Here is a 12,500-nt window from a genome sequence, read left to right on the forward strand (position 1 = left end):
AGCACCGGGGGATGCTAAAGCTGAAACACATGGAGATAAAAAAGCGAAATATGTAACACAGGAAGACACAGGAAACACTGCAATAATATTACTTCATGCTGCTTGGTCCGTAAAGTTTGTGTTGTTTGTACCAAATCAGTACTTTACAACTTAATGTACAGCATTAATACGTCTTATCTTACAGTAATTCATTCTCTTAGTGCTTGTACTTAGGTACAGGCACCCACTAATTATTCACTCACACTTACAAATGATACCATTCTTATTTTAACATCCATCTCTCATAACAGCTGTCCAATGCAGTGCTTAGTCATGGGAGACGGGGCTTCACCATGCAGCACTGTGCACACACATGGAATTAAGTGTAAGCATCAAAGGTAACCTACAAAACTGGATCTCGACTTGGTTAGCTGGCAGGATACAAAAAGGTACAGATAATCGGAGAATGTTCCATATGGGGTAAGCTTATCAGTGGGGTTCCTTAGGCGTCTGGCATTGGACTATTCATTCTTGTGATTTATACAGATGACAAACTGTAGATTCAGGTGTAGTTAGCAGACTTGTGAAATTTGCACATGATACTAAACTTGTAGGAAAGGCAGACCTGGAGGAGGTAGCAGGAACAATTTGAGAAAACCAGAATAAGCTTCAAAACTTGGCAAACACGTGGGAAATGCAATTTAATGAATAAAAGTGCTACACGTAGGCAAACGGAATGTCAGTTATAAATACAAGATGGGAGACACTGAACTACAGGAAGCAACCTCTGAAAGGGATTTAGGGGTTTATGTTAACATGTTTTCATTATTAAGCAATGTGCTGAGGCAATTAAAAATGCAAATAAAATGTTAGGTTACATTGTAAACACCGTAATATAAATGGAGGGACATTATGCTTAGACTATAAAATGCACTAGTGAGACCAGATCTGGAGTACTGTGTGCAATTCTGGTCATCACACTACAAAAAAAGACATAAGCAGAACTGCAGAAGATGCACGGAGGAGAGCAACGATGTGCATTGCAGAATTTATGAGCGACTCTGCGAATTATACCTGTTTGGTCTCAAGCAGAGGAGACTCCATGATGACCTAATCCAGGTCTTCAAAATTCTCAAAGGATCCAGCAGAACTCCATCAACTTCTGGGTGAATCACGTACTCAAGGACACCAATGGAAATTAAGGTGAAGTGCAAATTTCCTATGTTAATGGGAAACCCATTCAAACAGTGCAGAATGACACACCTGCACACCTACAGTACATTCACACATGGTGCCTCACACACATTTATTCATCCATTCACTTTCTTCACTCACATAGTCCGACACAGGGTCACAAGGCACTAGAATCTATCCTGCCAGTATCAAATGCAACTAACCCTGAATAAACTGACCATCCACCACTAGGCAAATGTACCAAAAATCCACAGTTACTCATACAGAGCCAATTTCATTCATTAATTTTCTAAGCCCAACATTTTCTATTGCAAGGTGGCTGGTCATCAGAGTCTGTCCTGGCATCATGGGGTGCAGGACAAGAACTAATGCAGGACGAGACACCCATTTATCAGAGGCCCCAGTCTTTCTCATATTGTAGTGTATGCCTTTGATTCATTCATTTTCTGTCATATTCCAATAGGGGGTAGTTGGGCACTACAGCCTATTAGACACAAGGCAGGAACCGAATGTGCTAGACAAACACATTCACTGATTTAGCCATTTCTACCTCTGTTCTTTCATTTCTACACATCGTCTCAGCAATATCACTACACCACATACATATCCACTCAGTCACACTACCTGTTACTGCCACCGGTTTCTTGCTTTTGTTTCTCAATTCCAGAGCAGGCTGCTAATCATAGTGCATGCACAGTCTTCCATGGCCACTTTAGAGACACCGATATATCTAATGTGGAAGGACACTTACATACCAGAACAAAACCTTGGGGTAGATAGTAAGAATTCCAAATGGACTGTGTCTGGGCCGTGATTCAAACACGGGTCGAATCAGGTATGACCCATTTTTTCTCAAAACCACAAATTATACTGAACATGATCTGTTTTTTTATTGTTTTGAAGATGTGGTTTTAATTGCACTCACCTGGTGTATTCGGTGGAAAACCAGGAAGAGATGAAGGGCCATTTACTCCGGGAAGGAGAACGGGTGGAAGACCCGAAAGCCCTGGATATGCAGTTGGCAGACTAAGACCGTGTAGTGCATTGCTGTCAATCACTGTTTGCTGCTGAGCTGTCAAGCCTAGAACATCGGTTGCCTTCTTTAGGCGATCCAGCTCCTGTTGAGCCATCAGCTGGCGGACAGTCGTGGGAGCAAGATAATCTTTTTCTCTGTCCAACTGGTTTCCTACAGTTTCTTGCACCTTTGCAATGTGCTGTTTTGAGAAGATGTGGTCACGAATAGAAAGACGAGCAGTATATTTCACACCACACAAACTACATTCTGGCCTTGAACCATCCGGGCCTCCTTGACTAATCACAAATGGCTTTCCAATGTTCATTTTGAATTTCTTTTCTTTTGCCCGTGCATTCTGAAACCAGACCTGGACAACTCTTTTTGGCAACCCTATTTCATTACCAAGCATTTCACACTCTTGCATTGTTGGAGTCCGGTAGTCATTGAAACATGCCTTAAGGACTTTCAGCTGCAGGTTACTCATTTGAGTTCTAAATCGCTTATGTCCAGGCCGGTCTCCACTGTACTTTGATGACTTGAAGGGATTATTAGATGCAAAGGGGCTTGGCGAGCTTGGGTCTGCTAAACTGGACGTTTCACTTTGATCATTATCATCTAGATCATCATCTTTCAGGCTATAATACTGGTCACTGTCTCTCCCAGAGAAACTCAAAGATGGACTAACTAGAGAGAAGGGAAAACGTTCATCACACGTCTCAGAGGTTGGTGTTGGGTTGGTTTTTGTGTCGACAGATATTGGTGTTTTGGGATCTGTTGGAGAATACATGGCTTTCACTTCACTTGTACTGCCAGTTATACTTTCAACCTCATTATTTCCCTCGTCCACTGTTGTTGCATCACTGATCGCTGTGTTAATGGATGACGTTTCATCAAAATCCATTTTGTTCTGGTCATAGGACATATCTGCGGAATTCATGTTTAGGCCTTCAATATCGTCACTGTTCTCTGCCTTAATGGAGGAAAGGTTTTGAAAGTTTTTCATGCTCAATTCGGAAGGCTTACTTGGTGTTGAAGTTGCAGCTGGCAGTTCACAGTCATTGGACTCCATTTTTGTAATCGGCAGAATCGGATATTCAAAGAAGCTATACTTTTGGGGGCTTTCACCTCCATCATCTGCTGTTATTAAGGGGCTTGGGGGTAAGCTGTATCCCGCTTGCTTTGCCTCATGCCAATGCCGTGAACGGATGTGACTTTCAAGGGCAGACTTGGCTTTGAAGAGAGCACGGCAGAATGGACACTTTTTGTGAGACTGGGCTGGACCCATTGCCCGAAACTGCCCTTTTCTCTCTCGAGCTCTAGTATTCTGAAACCACACTTGCACCACTCTCTTCTTCAAGCCAACCTCTCGAGCGATATGATCCAGCATTTTCCTTGTTGGATTAGAATCCAGCAAGTACTTCTCGTACAGAATCTCAAGCTGTTCTGGCGTAATGGTGGTTCGCAACCGTTTATCACGGTGCTGATCTTCACCGCTGTTTCCGCCATCTTTTTCGTTAGAACTGCCATCCTCTTTATCATCCAATTTTCGTTTCATTGAACCTGAACCTGGACCAGTGGGTGTGGACAGGGATGCACTGGTCTGAGATGACATTTGTGAAAGAGCGCCAGTTAGGAGTTGCCCAGTCATTAGGGGGTTGTTGGGGTCAAAGATCATGTACGGCATATCAATTGGTCTCTCTAAAAACTGTGAGTGAAGAAACTGATTTTGAGCTGCTAAGAAATGCATGTGCTGGTGCTCCTGCCACAGTTCTACCGTTGGAAAGGCAATTTTACATTGGTCACATTGGTACTGTAACATCTGAGGAGGTAGACTATTCTGTAAAGAGGCGATGGCAATGGGCAGTGGGCTGGAGGGGACGGCCGCACTCAGTGGCTGAGAATGAGGTCTAGCAATTTGCTGCAGGGGTTGTTTTGGTTGCTGAGGTTGAGGTGTTGTTGGTTGGGGTGGCTGAGATTCAGAGGAGTTTATATATTTAACCCCTTGGGAGTTTGGAACGCTCTCCGCTTGCTTTGGTTTGTCTATTGGAAAATCAGGTTTTGGTGACGTTTTCCCAATTTCAGGCTTTGGAGAAGGCATCAGAGGAGTACTGGAGCCAGAACCGGAGCTGGTGGTTCCAATGATAGCCTTGGATGAATCTGGCTGTCCTGAAAAGTGTGGATGCTTGGAAAGCATATGCTCACTGATATCAACATTATCCTCCGATTGACTGTCGTCTTGTCCATCATCATCTTCATCTTTGTAGCACAGTTTTTTCTGATGAGTGATCAAGTCAAAAATGCGGGGAAACACCACATTACATTTTTTACACTGGTACTGCATGTTAGTGGTTCGAATGTACCTCTCATTTGTTAGCTCTTTTTTCTCATTGTCCTTGGCATCCGCCTGGTTCTCATAACTCTTGCGTGCCTTCTGTCGAGCATTCTGGAACCAGACAACTATCACCCGTGTGGGAAGATTTAGAACTGTGGACAGCTGCTCGATTTCATCATCTTTTGGGTAAGCATTTGTATCGAAAAAATCTTGAAGGACCCGAAGCTGGTAATCTGTAAATCTTGTTCTTGATGACCTCTTATTCATGGTTGCATCTGTTCTGTAGTACTCCAGGCTACTCAGCTGAGAATCAATCCTAACATCTTCCAAAGTTGTGACGGGTGGAATGCTGAAGTTATATGGAGAGTCTTTGCTTCGTTGCCTCTCCTTAAAAAGAGTGTTGCGAAACCAATGCTTGATAACTTTTTGTGGGAGACCAGATTTTTCAGACATTTCCTGTATCTGTTCTTCATTGGGAGAATTATTAATGTCAAAGTAGGCTCGTAGAATTTTCAGCTGGTCATCTGTAATTCTGGTGCGTGGTCTTTTGAACTGAGAATGTCTTAGGAAGTTTGGATCTAAGGCCAGCTGCTGCTGACAAAGCTGTGTAAGGTCTGCAGACAAGGAGTCCATTGTGGGAAGCTGAAGGGCAAGCTGAGGAGGCAAACCTGGATGCTGTACTGACTGCATCATCAGAGGAGGAAAAAGAGGAAGGTCTAATGAAACAGGCAGCTGGACCTGGGCTGGGGTAGCTGGAGGTGGTGGTGGAGGCGGAGGTGGAGGAGGTGGAGGTGGGGGAGGCGGTGCCTGCAATGGAACCGGCGTAGATGCTGGTGTCTGGACCTTTCCAGCTCCGGCAGATGACGGCTGTGAGGATGCAGGAGGAGGTGGTGGAGGAGGAGGAGTTTCTGGAGACGATGGTGTAATGGGATACAGTCTATCGTAAGCATCTCTGTACTGCCTGGCAAACTTTTCCAACTCACCATATGGGAAAAACTGACCATGGACGTGCTCTTGATGGCTTTTCAAGATGAGCATATTAGAAAACAGTTTTCCGCACGTCCCACATTCTAATTTGTCACTGATTTCTTCGTCAACACTTTTTCCTTTTTTCTGACCTTTCTGACGATTCTCGTTATACTGGATGACCAACTCAAAGCCAAAGTTTTCTAGTAAGGCTTTAGCGGCATTCCCCCTTGCTCCAGAAACAATCCGAGGAGGAGGTAAGAGTGGTTCAAGATTTTTCTGCCTTTTGGGGTCTTTGTTTTCTTTTGCAGTTTCACTCTCATTTTGAAAGTCTGGCTTCATTCTGCTGTCTACTTTCTCCAGTGAATCTTCATTGTCTTTGGAGCTGTAAATTTCAGATGTCACCACATTTATCTGATCGACTTTTGCCAGCTTGTTAGCCTGAGATGGCGGTTTCTGAAGCGGTTGTTGGATTTGAGGCTGAGAAGGCTGCTGTTGTAGGAGCTGCAGCTGTTGCTGACCCACCTGGTGCTGCTGTTGCATCTGCTGCTTCAAGTCTTCCAGTAGTGATCCGGTCATTCCAGGCATCCCGAAAGTGGCCGAGTGCAAAGCTAACTCGGGATTGAGGCTAAACTCTGTTCCGGGAATGTAGAATGGGAAAAGGAATTGAGGTTGTTGGAACTGCAACAAAGCCTCTGGGGTCATTGGGAAATGAGGTAAAAAAGCTGGGTTAAGAAACTGGGGCTGAAAGAAAGCTGCCTGGTGCTGTAGCTCGTGCTGCAATTGCATTGAAAGTTGTGCTGGTGACTGAGGAGGCTGATGTGATGTTTGAGCCGAAAGTAGATCAGAAGTTTGCTTTTTAGTGACTTCTTTGGCATCTACATTGTTATCTTTGCTGCTGCTGATTGATGGTAAAGATGCAGATTCCACAGTTCCTTGGTTGGCAGAAACTGGGCTGTTGGCTGGTGCCACTACACTGTTTCCACTTGTGACGCTGCTGCTGCTGCTGTTTTCTAATTTAGCAGTTCTGGCTTTGGTCTGGTGCAGCACAGACCTCATGTGAATTTCCAATGTTGAGCTTTGGCTGTAAGCAACATTGCAAATATTGCATTTGTAGGGTTTGTTATCTATGCTGTTGTTGGTCTCCTGTGGAACAGGGCTGGAGGCCTCCTGAAGAACCTTCTTCAACTTGTGTAAATGAGAAACAGAATTATAGTGAACCAAGAGAATGTTCTTTTGAGTAAACGACTCCTTACACACGGTGCATTTGTATGGACGCGAAGGATCCAGGAACTTTTCCATGGTGAAATTTGGGCCCTTCCTAAAAGGCAAAGTCCGCTTTGGCTCAGAGCCCAGCTCGTCCGGTAATGAACTACTGTCGCTGCCTGCAGGGCTTGCTTTTCCTTCCTGGTCCAAATCATCCTCTTTTTCAAGTTCCTGCTCCATAGCCTGTGCTTCTTCCAGAGCTCTGTACTCGCTTTCTGTGCAGAGATCTCCATTAAGAGGCAGGCTTCCACACAGCTGCTGCACTTCGGACTCTGTAAGCTCGGGATGGCCATTTTCCAAGTGCTTCTTAAGAGCAAGGAATGTACGGAAGCTGCGCTGGCAGAGGCTGCACATTGTTGCAGCCCGGATAGCGTGGTACTGGGAATGTATCTGAAGCTTCTGCATAGTCTTGAAAGCCAGACTACAGTGGTTGCAGCGGTATTTATAGACATGCCTGTCAGAGACCGAGAGTTGCTGCCGTTTCTGCAGTTCAGTCAACTGCTCGTGCAAGGATTCAGTGCTTTTCAAGTCCTCGCTGCTACCCTTCTTCCAGTCTGGTGCTTCTGAAGCTTCCTTTGGTGGCTTGACGTCCTCATTCTTAAGGTCCAGCTCAACCTTTGAGTTGGTTTGTGCTATGTTTGGCTTCTCCTCTAGGAAATTTTCACCTGTAGAAAAGAAAAATAGGCTGTTAATTGAAAGAAACTTAAATTAAAAAGGCTTTACAAATGTCACAAAAGTACCATCATCAGTTTGATAGAGGAAATTATAAGCACTGCTGCCTCTCAATATAAACTACTAGCTAAGCCAATCACTGCATGCTTTTTGTATTTCATTTATCGTTTTTATTTTTATGGGTACCCAGAAGTACAATGAATATAATGCAGCTAGGGGTGTTTTGGACCTCACAAACAAAAGAGACGCTTGTTTGTCTTATGTCTTGTGTTTTACGTACCATGACAGAGTATCAAAAAGGGAAGAGATTGTAGCTGCATTTTCATGGGCACTGGCTCTGTCAGGTATCACGTCATGGACTGTCAGAAAAAGGGGTGTGCTTGCGATACTTTGGAAATGTGAAACTGTGCTGGAAAGTTGTCACACAGTCATCTAATGTGACAAACCCTGCAGTTTCCAGTTGTGTAATATGACATGATCAGCAACTCCTGTCATCAACTCTGACATGACTAAAGCTCACGTAATGGTCACTAGCTTAACCACTACTTCTTCGTTCAGCTGCTCCTGTTAGGGGTTGCCACAGCAGATCATCTTTTTCCATCTCTTCCTGTCTTCTGCATCTTGTTCTGTCACACCCATCACCTGCATGTCCTCTCTCACCACATCCATAAACCTTCTCTTAGGCCTTCTTCTTTTCTTCTTCCCTTGCAGCTCTATCCTTAGCATTCTTCTCCCAATATACCCAGCGTCTCTCCTCTGCACATGTCCAAACCAACACAATCGCCTCTCTGACTTTGTCTCCCAACCGTACAACTTGAGCTGACCCTCTAATTTCTAATCTTGTCCATCCTTGTCACACCCAATGCAAATCTTAGCATCTTTAACTCTGCCACCTCCAGTTCTGTCTCCTGCTTTCGGTTCAGTGCCACCGTCTGTAACTCATATAACATAGTTGGTCTCACTACGGTCCTGTTGACCTTCCCTTTCACTCCTGCTGATACCTATCTGTCACAAATCACTCCTGACACTCTTTACCACCCATTCCACCCGGCCTGCACTCTCTTCTTCACCTCTCTTCCACACTCCCTGTTACTCTGTACTTTTGACACCAAGTATTTAAACTCGTCCACCTTCGCCAAATCTACTCCCTCATCCTCACCATTCTGCTGACCTCCTTCTCATTCACACACATGTATTCTGTCTTGTTCCTACTGATCTTCATTGCTCTCCTCTCTAAAGCATATCTCCAAAATCTCCAGGGTCTCCTTAACTACTAATGGCAACACATTCTCAGTATCACCCAATTAAATACTTTCTGTACCAGCCATGGGTCTATTATACAACGTTTACTGTTCAGATAAAGTGACTTTTTGCTGTGGGTGTTTTCTAATAAAAATAAGCCTCCATCCTTTCATTTTCCACACACACTTTTCCCCTTGAAGGGTCACTGGGCAAACAGCAGGAATGATCCCTGGATGGCCGATGGGCACACATGACTTAAGCCAAACCAGAGGCGGCGGTCAACCTGTCACAAATGTCTATGGGCTGTGTGTGAAACTGGAATATGTGGAGAAAAACAGACAGACAAGTGGAGGACATACAGCCCAAGCCTGGGATGATTTGAGACATGTCATTCTATAATATAACATCACTATTATTAAAAAAAGGTGCTTTGTGATTGAGCTCACGGTGAAAATTGCTATAGAATATTACATCAATCAAACATAAGATAAATTCAAAATAAATGACTCACCTGATGACTTCCCAGTCACCTCCGGGGTAACTGCTGAAGTGGTTTCGGGCAGTAGATGGAGTTTATCTTGAGTATTTGCTGGCAGCAGCATGTTATTCGGCACCATAACATCAGGTAGAGAAACCTTTATAAAAGAAAACATCAATTAATGTATTAAAAGTTTTATAACACTGCTCTCCCCACCTCAAAAAGGGACATGGATACGCTAAGCAAAATGGTCATGTTAAGGACACAAAAGCCCTTTTATTAAGTAAATCCTGATCTGTATGGACTGATGCCCCATTTCAGGGCTGTTTCCTGTCATACGTCCAGTGTTGCCAGACCAGTCTTCAGTTTCCCGACCCAGAATTTGATTAAAAGGGTTTGGAAATCACATGCTATGATCCGGGCCAGCTTAGTAAAGGACATTATTAACATAACGTGCTGACTGAGAAACAAAACTAATCCTCAATGGCTGTTTTGCTGTGAGGTAAAAGATGTTGGGAATGGACAAAAAAATACAAATATCCATTTTTGAATTTGGTTATCATTATCAGATCGACAGGAAGCCAGAACTCGATCGGTCAAAGCACAGTGGCCTCCATAATTCTTAAATGGGAAAAGCTTGGCGCAGCCATGACTCTTCTGAAAGCTGGCCCAATAACGAAACGAAGCAACTGTGACAGAAAGGCCTTGGTAAGAGAGGTGACCAAGAACCCGATTGTGACTTTAGCTGAGCTCCAGGACAACCACTGCTGCAAAACTTCACCCATCTAGGCTTTATGACTGAGTCGCCAGAAAAAAAACTCTCATTAGTGAAAGACAAAGGGAAGTCTGCTTGGAGTTTGCAAAAAGGCACATAAAGGATCCTCTGACTATGAGAAATCTGGTGAAACCAAGCTTAGCATCATGTCTACAGGAGACCAGGCCCTGCTCCTCACTTGTTCAATACCATTCTAACAGTTAAGCATGGTGGTGCCAGCATCACGCTGTAGGATCTCTCAGTGGCAGGGAGTGGGAGACTAGTCAGGGTTAAGGGAAAGCTGAACGAAGCAAAGTACAGAGATACAGACCTCAGACTGTGCCAAAGATTTATCCTCCAACAGGGCAATGACCTGAAGCACAAAGCAAAGACAATCTAGGAGTGGGTTATTGACAACTCCGGGAATGTCCTTGAGTAGCCCAGCCAAACCCGGACCTGAACTCAACAAAACATCTCTGGGGATGACCTGACAATAGCTGTCCACCAAAGGCCTCAACCCAATGTGACAGAGCTTAAGAGGATCTGCAGAGAGGAAAGGAAGAGAATCCCTAAATTCAGGTGGGCAAAGTTTGTCACATCATAGCCAAGAAGACTCTGGGCTGTAATCGCTGCCAAAGTACTAAGGAAAAAGTCTGACTTGTGTCGATGTGGTATTTCAGTTTTTTATTTTTAACAGATTTACAAAAATGTCTAACATCCTGTTTTCACTTTGTCATTCTGGAGTATTAAGTGTTGCCTGATGTGGGAAAAAAAAACAAATTTAAATGATTTTAGCACAAGGCTGCAACATGACAAAATGTGACAAAGTGAAGGGGTCTGAAAACTTTCTGGATTCACTGCACATGTGACCGTTTGCATTTCTTTTTTTTAACGCATTCATTCACTTTCAATGTCTGATACACAAATCCTGGGGGTCAATGAGCACCATGTTGAAATCAACCCCACCAAGCTTTCTCAGGGCAAACTCATATCCTTACCTACTCTCATTCATGGCAAGTGAAGAAAACCCCCCTTGCATACTGGAAGCCAACCCTAATACAACAAAGAAAGAGGCCTGGCTGGACTTTGAGCCAATCAGTAGTAGTACAGTGAGTGATAATATGGTGTGTCAGGGAAGTAGAAATGACAAAAAAATGAGCTGTGAGACTGTGACCCAGGAACTGTTTGAGGTTGAGGTGGCCAGGTGGTGAGTGAGATTCAGCCGCATGCCTCCAAATCTTAGAGTCAGACATGTGCGCCCGCTCCCCGCTACTTTGTTTGTGTGCTTACCGTCATGAGTAACTTCTCAACGCAGTCAGGAGACACGCTGTGCAAGTGGGTCAGGTGAAGCTGGAGATGGATCTTGTTGCTGAGGACATCTTGGCAGAGAGGGCAGCTGATGACAGGCTGCATAGAGTGCTGGGACATGACGTGCACCTGGATCCGATTGGCGTCTTTACTGCTGTAGTTACAGTATGGACACTGGTAGGTCTAAGGGCAAAAAGAAAGAAAATCGGGGGAGAGTCCTATGAGCGACTGGAGGTGGGGGTGTGTGGTGCTTTCACAATACAAGAGGGACGCCTGAGATGTGAACTTACCTGGTCATTGACAAGTTTGTTGTCCTCCACGGATTTCGGTCTCTTGGATGCAGTATCATTTTCTTTGTCTTTCTCCTGCACTATTGTCCGCTTCCCAGCTGGTGCACTTCCTGGGGAATCTCGGCTTACTGGACGTATGCCTGCAAGGACAGACAGATTTGGAGCATGTTAAGAGAAAACCTTGAGCACAAGGTTCAAAGCCCTGATAACGCTTTAGGACATCGATAAAACATGTGAGGAACAGGACTGAAGACTGGGAGAGCACACCAGTGACTTCTCAAATCAGAATGTCTACATGTTGTCACACACGCGCGCATGGGAGGCAGCTAAAGGGCTCGAGTGAAGGCAGTTCTGAGCCATGCCGGGATGTGGCAGAGCGCACTAACTCTCTTTCTCACTTCCCTGTAGACCTAACCCGGGAGGTTCCACCTGTCTCTCTGGACGTCACTTCTGGGACCGAGCCAATGGAGACAGACCTTGCCAGCTCCGGCCCCCCTGATGTCACATCCGGGACTAAACCAATGAACAATGAACACGTGCCCGACCCTTATGACCTCACTTCCTGTCTCCCCCTTTAAAAGCCTTCCCTTTTCCCTTCTGTGTCAGTCTTGTTTTGGACTCTGTTGTAAGCACTTCAGTGCTGGTATTAGAAAGAAAACAAAGTTGCAGCCAGGATACCAAATTACATGGGTGGCTGCCCCAAACCTTTTTCTGTCTTTGACTCGTTTTGTGACAGTGGCGTAGTCGGCAGGATGGAGAAGTCCCAGAAGAGAAGGGGACAGGACCTGCAAAACACCCAGGTGGGAGCGTACCGGGGCCGAGTATTCAGGCGGGAGGGTGCCCGTGGTTGGCGAGACCGTGCGGGCTCCGCTCCCAGCACGCAGAACTAGGCCGTCTAGAGAGGCCAGGGAGTGTGCGGGTGGGGCTCACCAGTGGGCTGCCCTGGAGGGAGACAAGAGGGACTCAGTATGCTCTCTTGGGGAGAGTGCCTGCCCCCAGTGAAA

General features: G+C 45.1%; 1 protein-coding gene across 1 annotated transcript in view; it reads right to left on the reverse strand.

Moving 5' to 3' along the window:
* The window catches only part of LOC120519709 (zinc finger homeobox protein 4-like), a gene marked incomplete at its 5' end in the record, with an annotated part of 13,537 nt that extends 1,901 nt beyond the window's left edge, over positions 1–11,636 (reverse strand). The window contains 5 exons of the mRNA XM_039742576.1: positions 1–20; positions 2,099–7,417; positions 9,178–9,301; positions 11,189–11,389; positions 11,497–11,636. The exon at positions 1–20 is cut by the window's left edge and continues 1,901 nt beyond it. Of these exons, the coding sequence (XP_039598510.1) occupies positions 1–20; positions 2,099–7,417; positions 9,178–9,301; positions 11,189–11,389; positions 11,497–11,636 (5,804 nt within the window). The remainder of the gene's footprint in view (positions 21–2,098; positions 7,418–9,177; positions 9,302–11,188; positions 11,390–11,496) is intronic.
* Between the last annotated feature and the right edge of the window lie 864 nt (positions 11,637–12,500).

Source organism: Polypterus senegalus, unplaced genomic scaffold, assembly GCF_016835505.1.
Source record: "Polypterus senegalus isolate Bchr_013 unplaced genomic scaffold, ASM1683550v1 scaffold_611, whole genome shotgun sequence".
NCBI lineage: Eukaryota > Metazoa > Chordata > Cladistia > Polypteriformes > Polypteridae > Polypterus > Polypterus senegalus.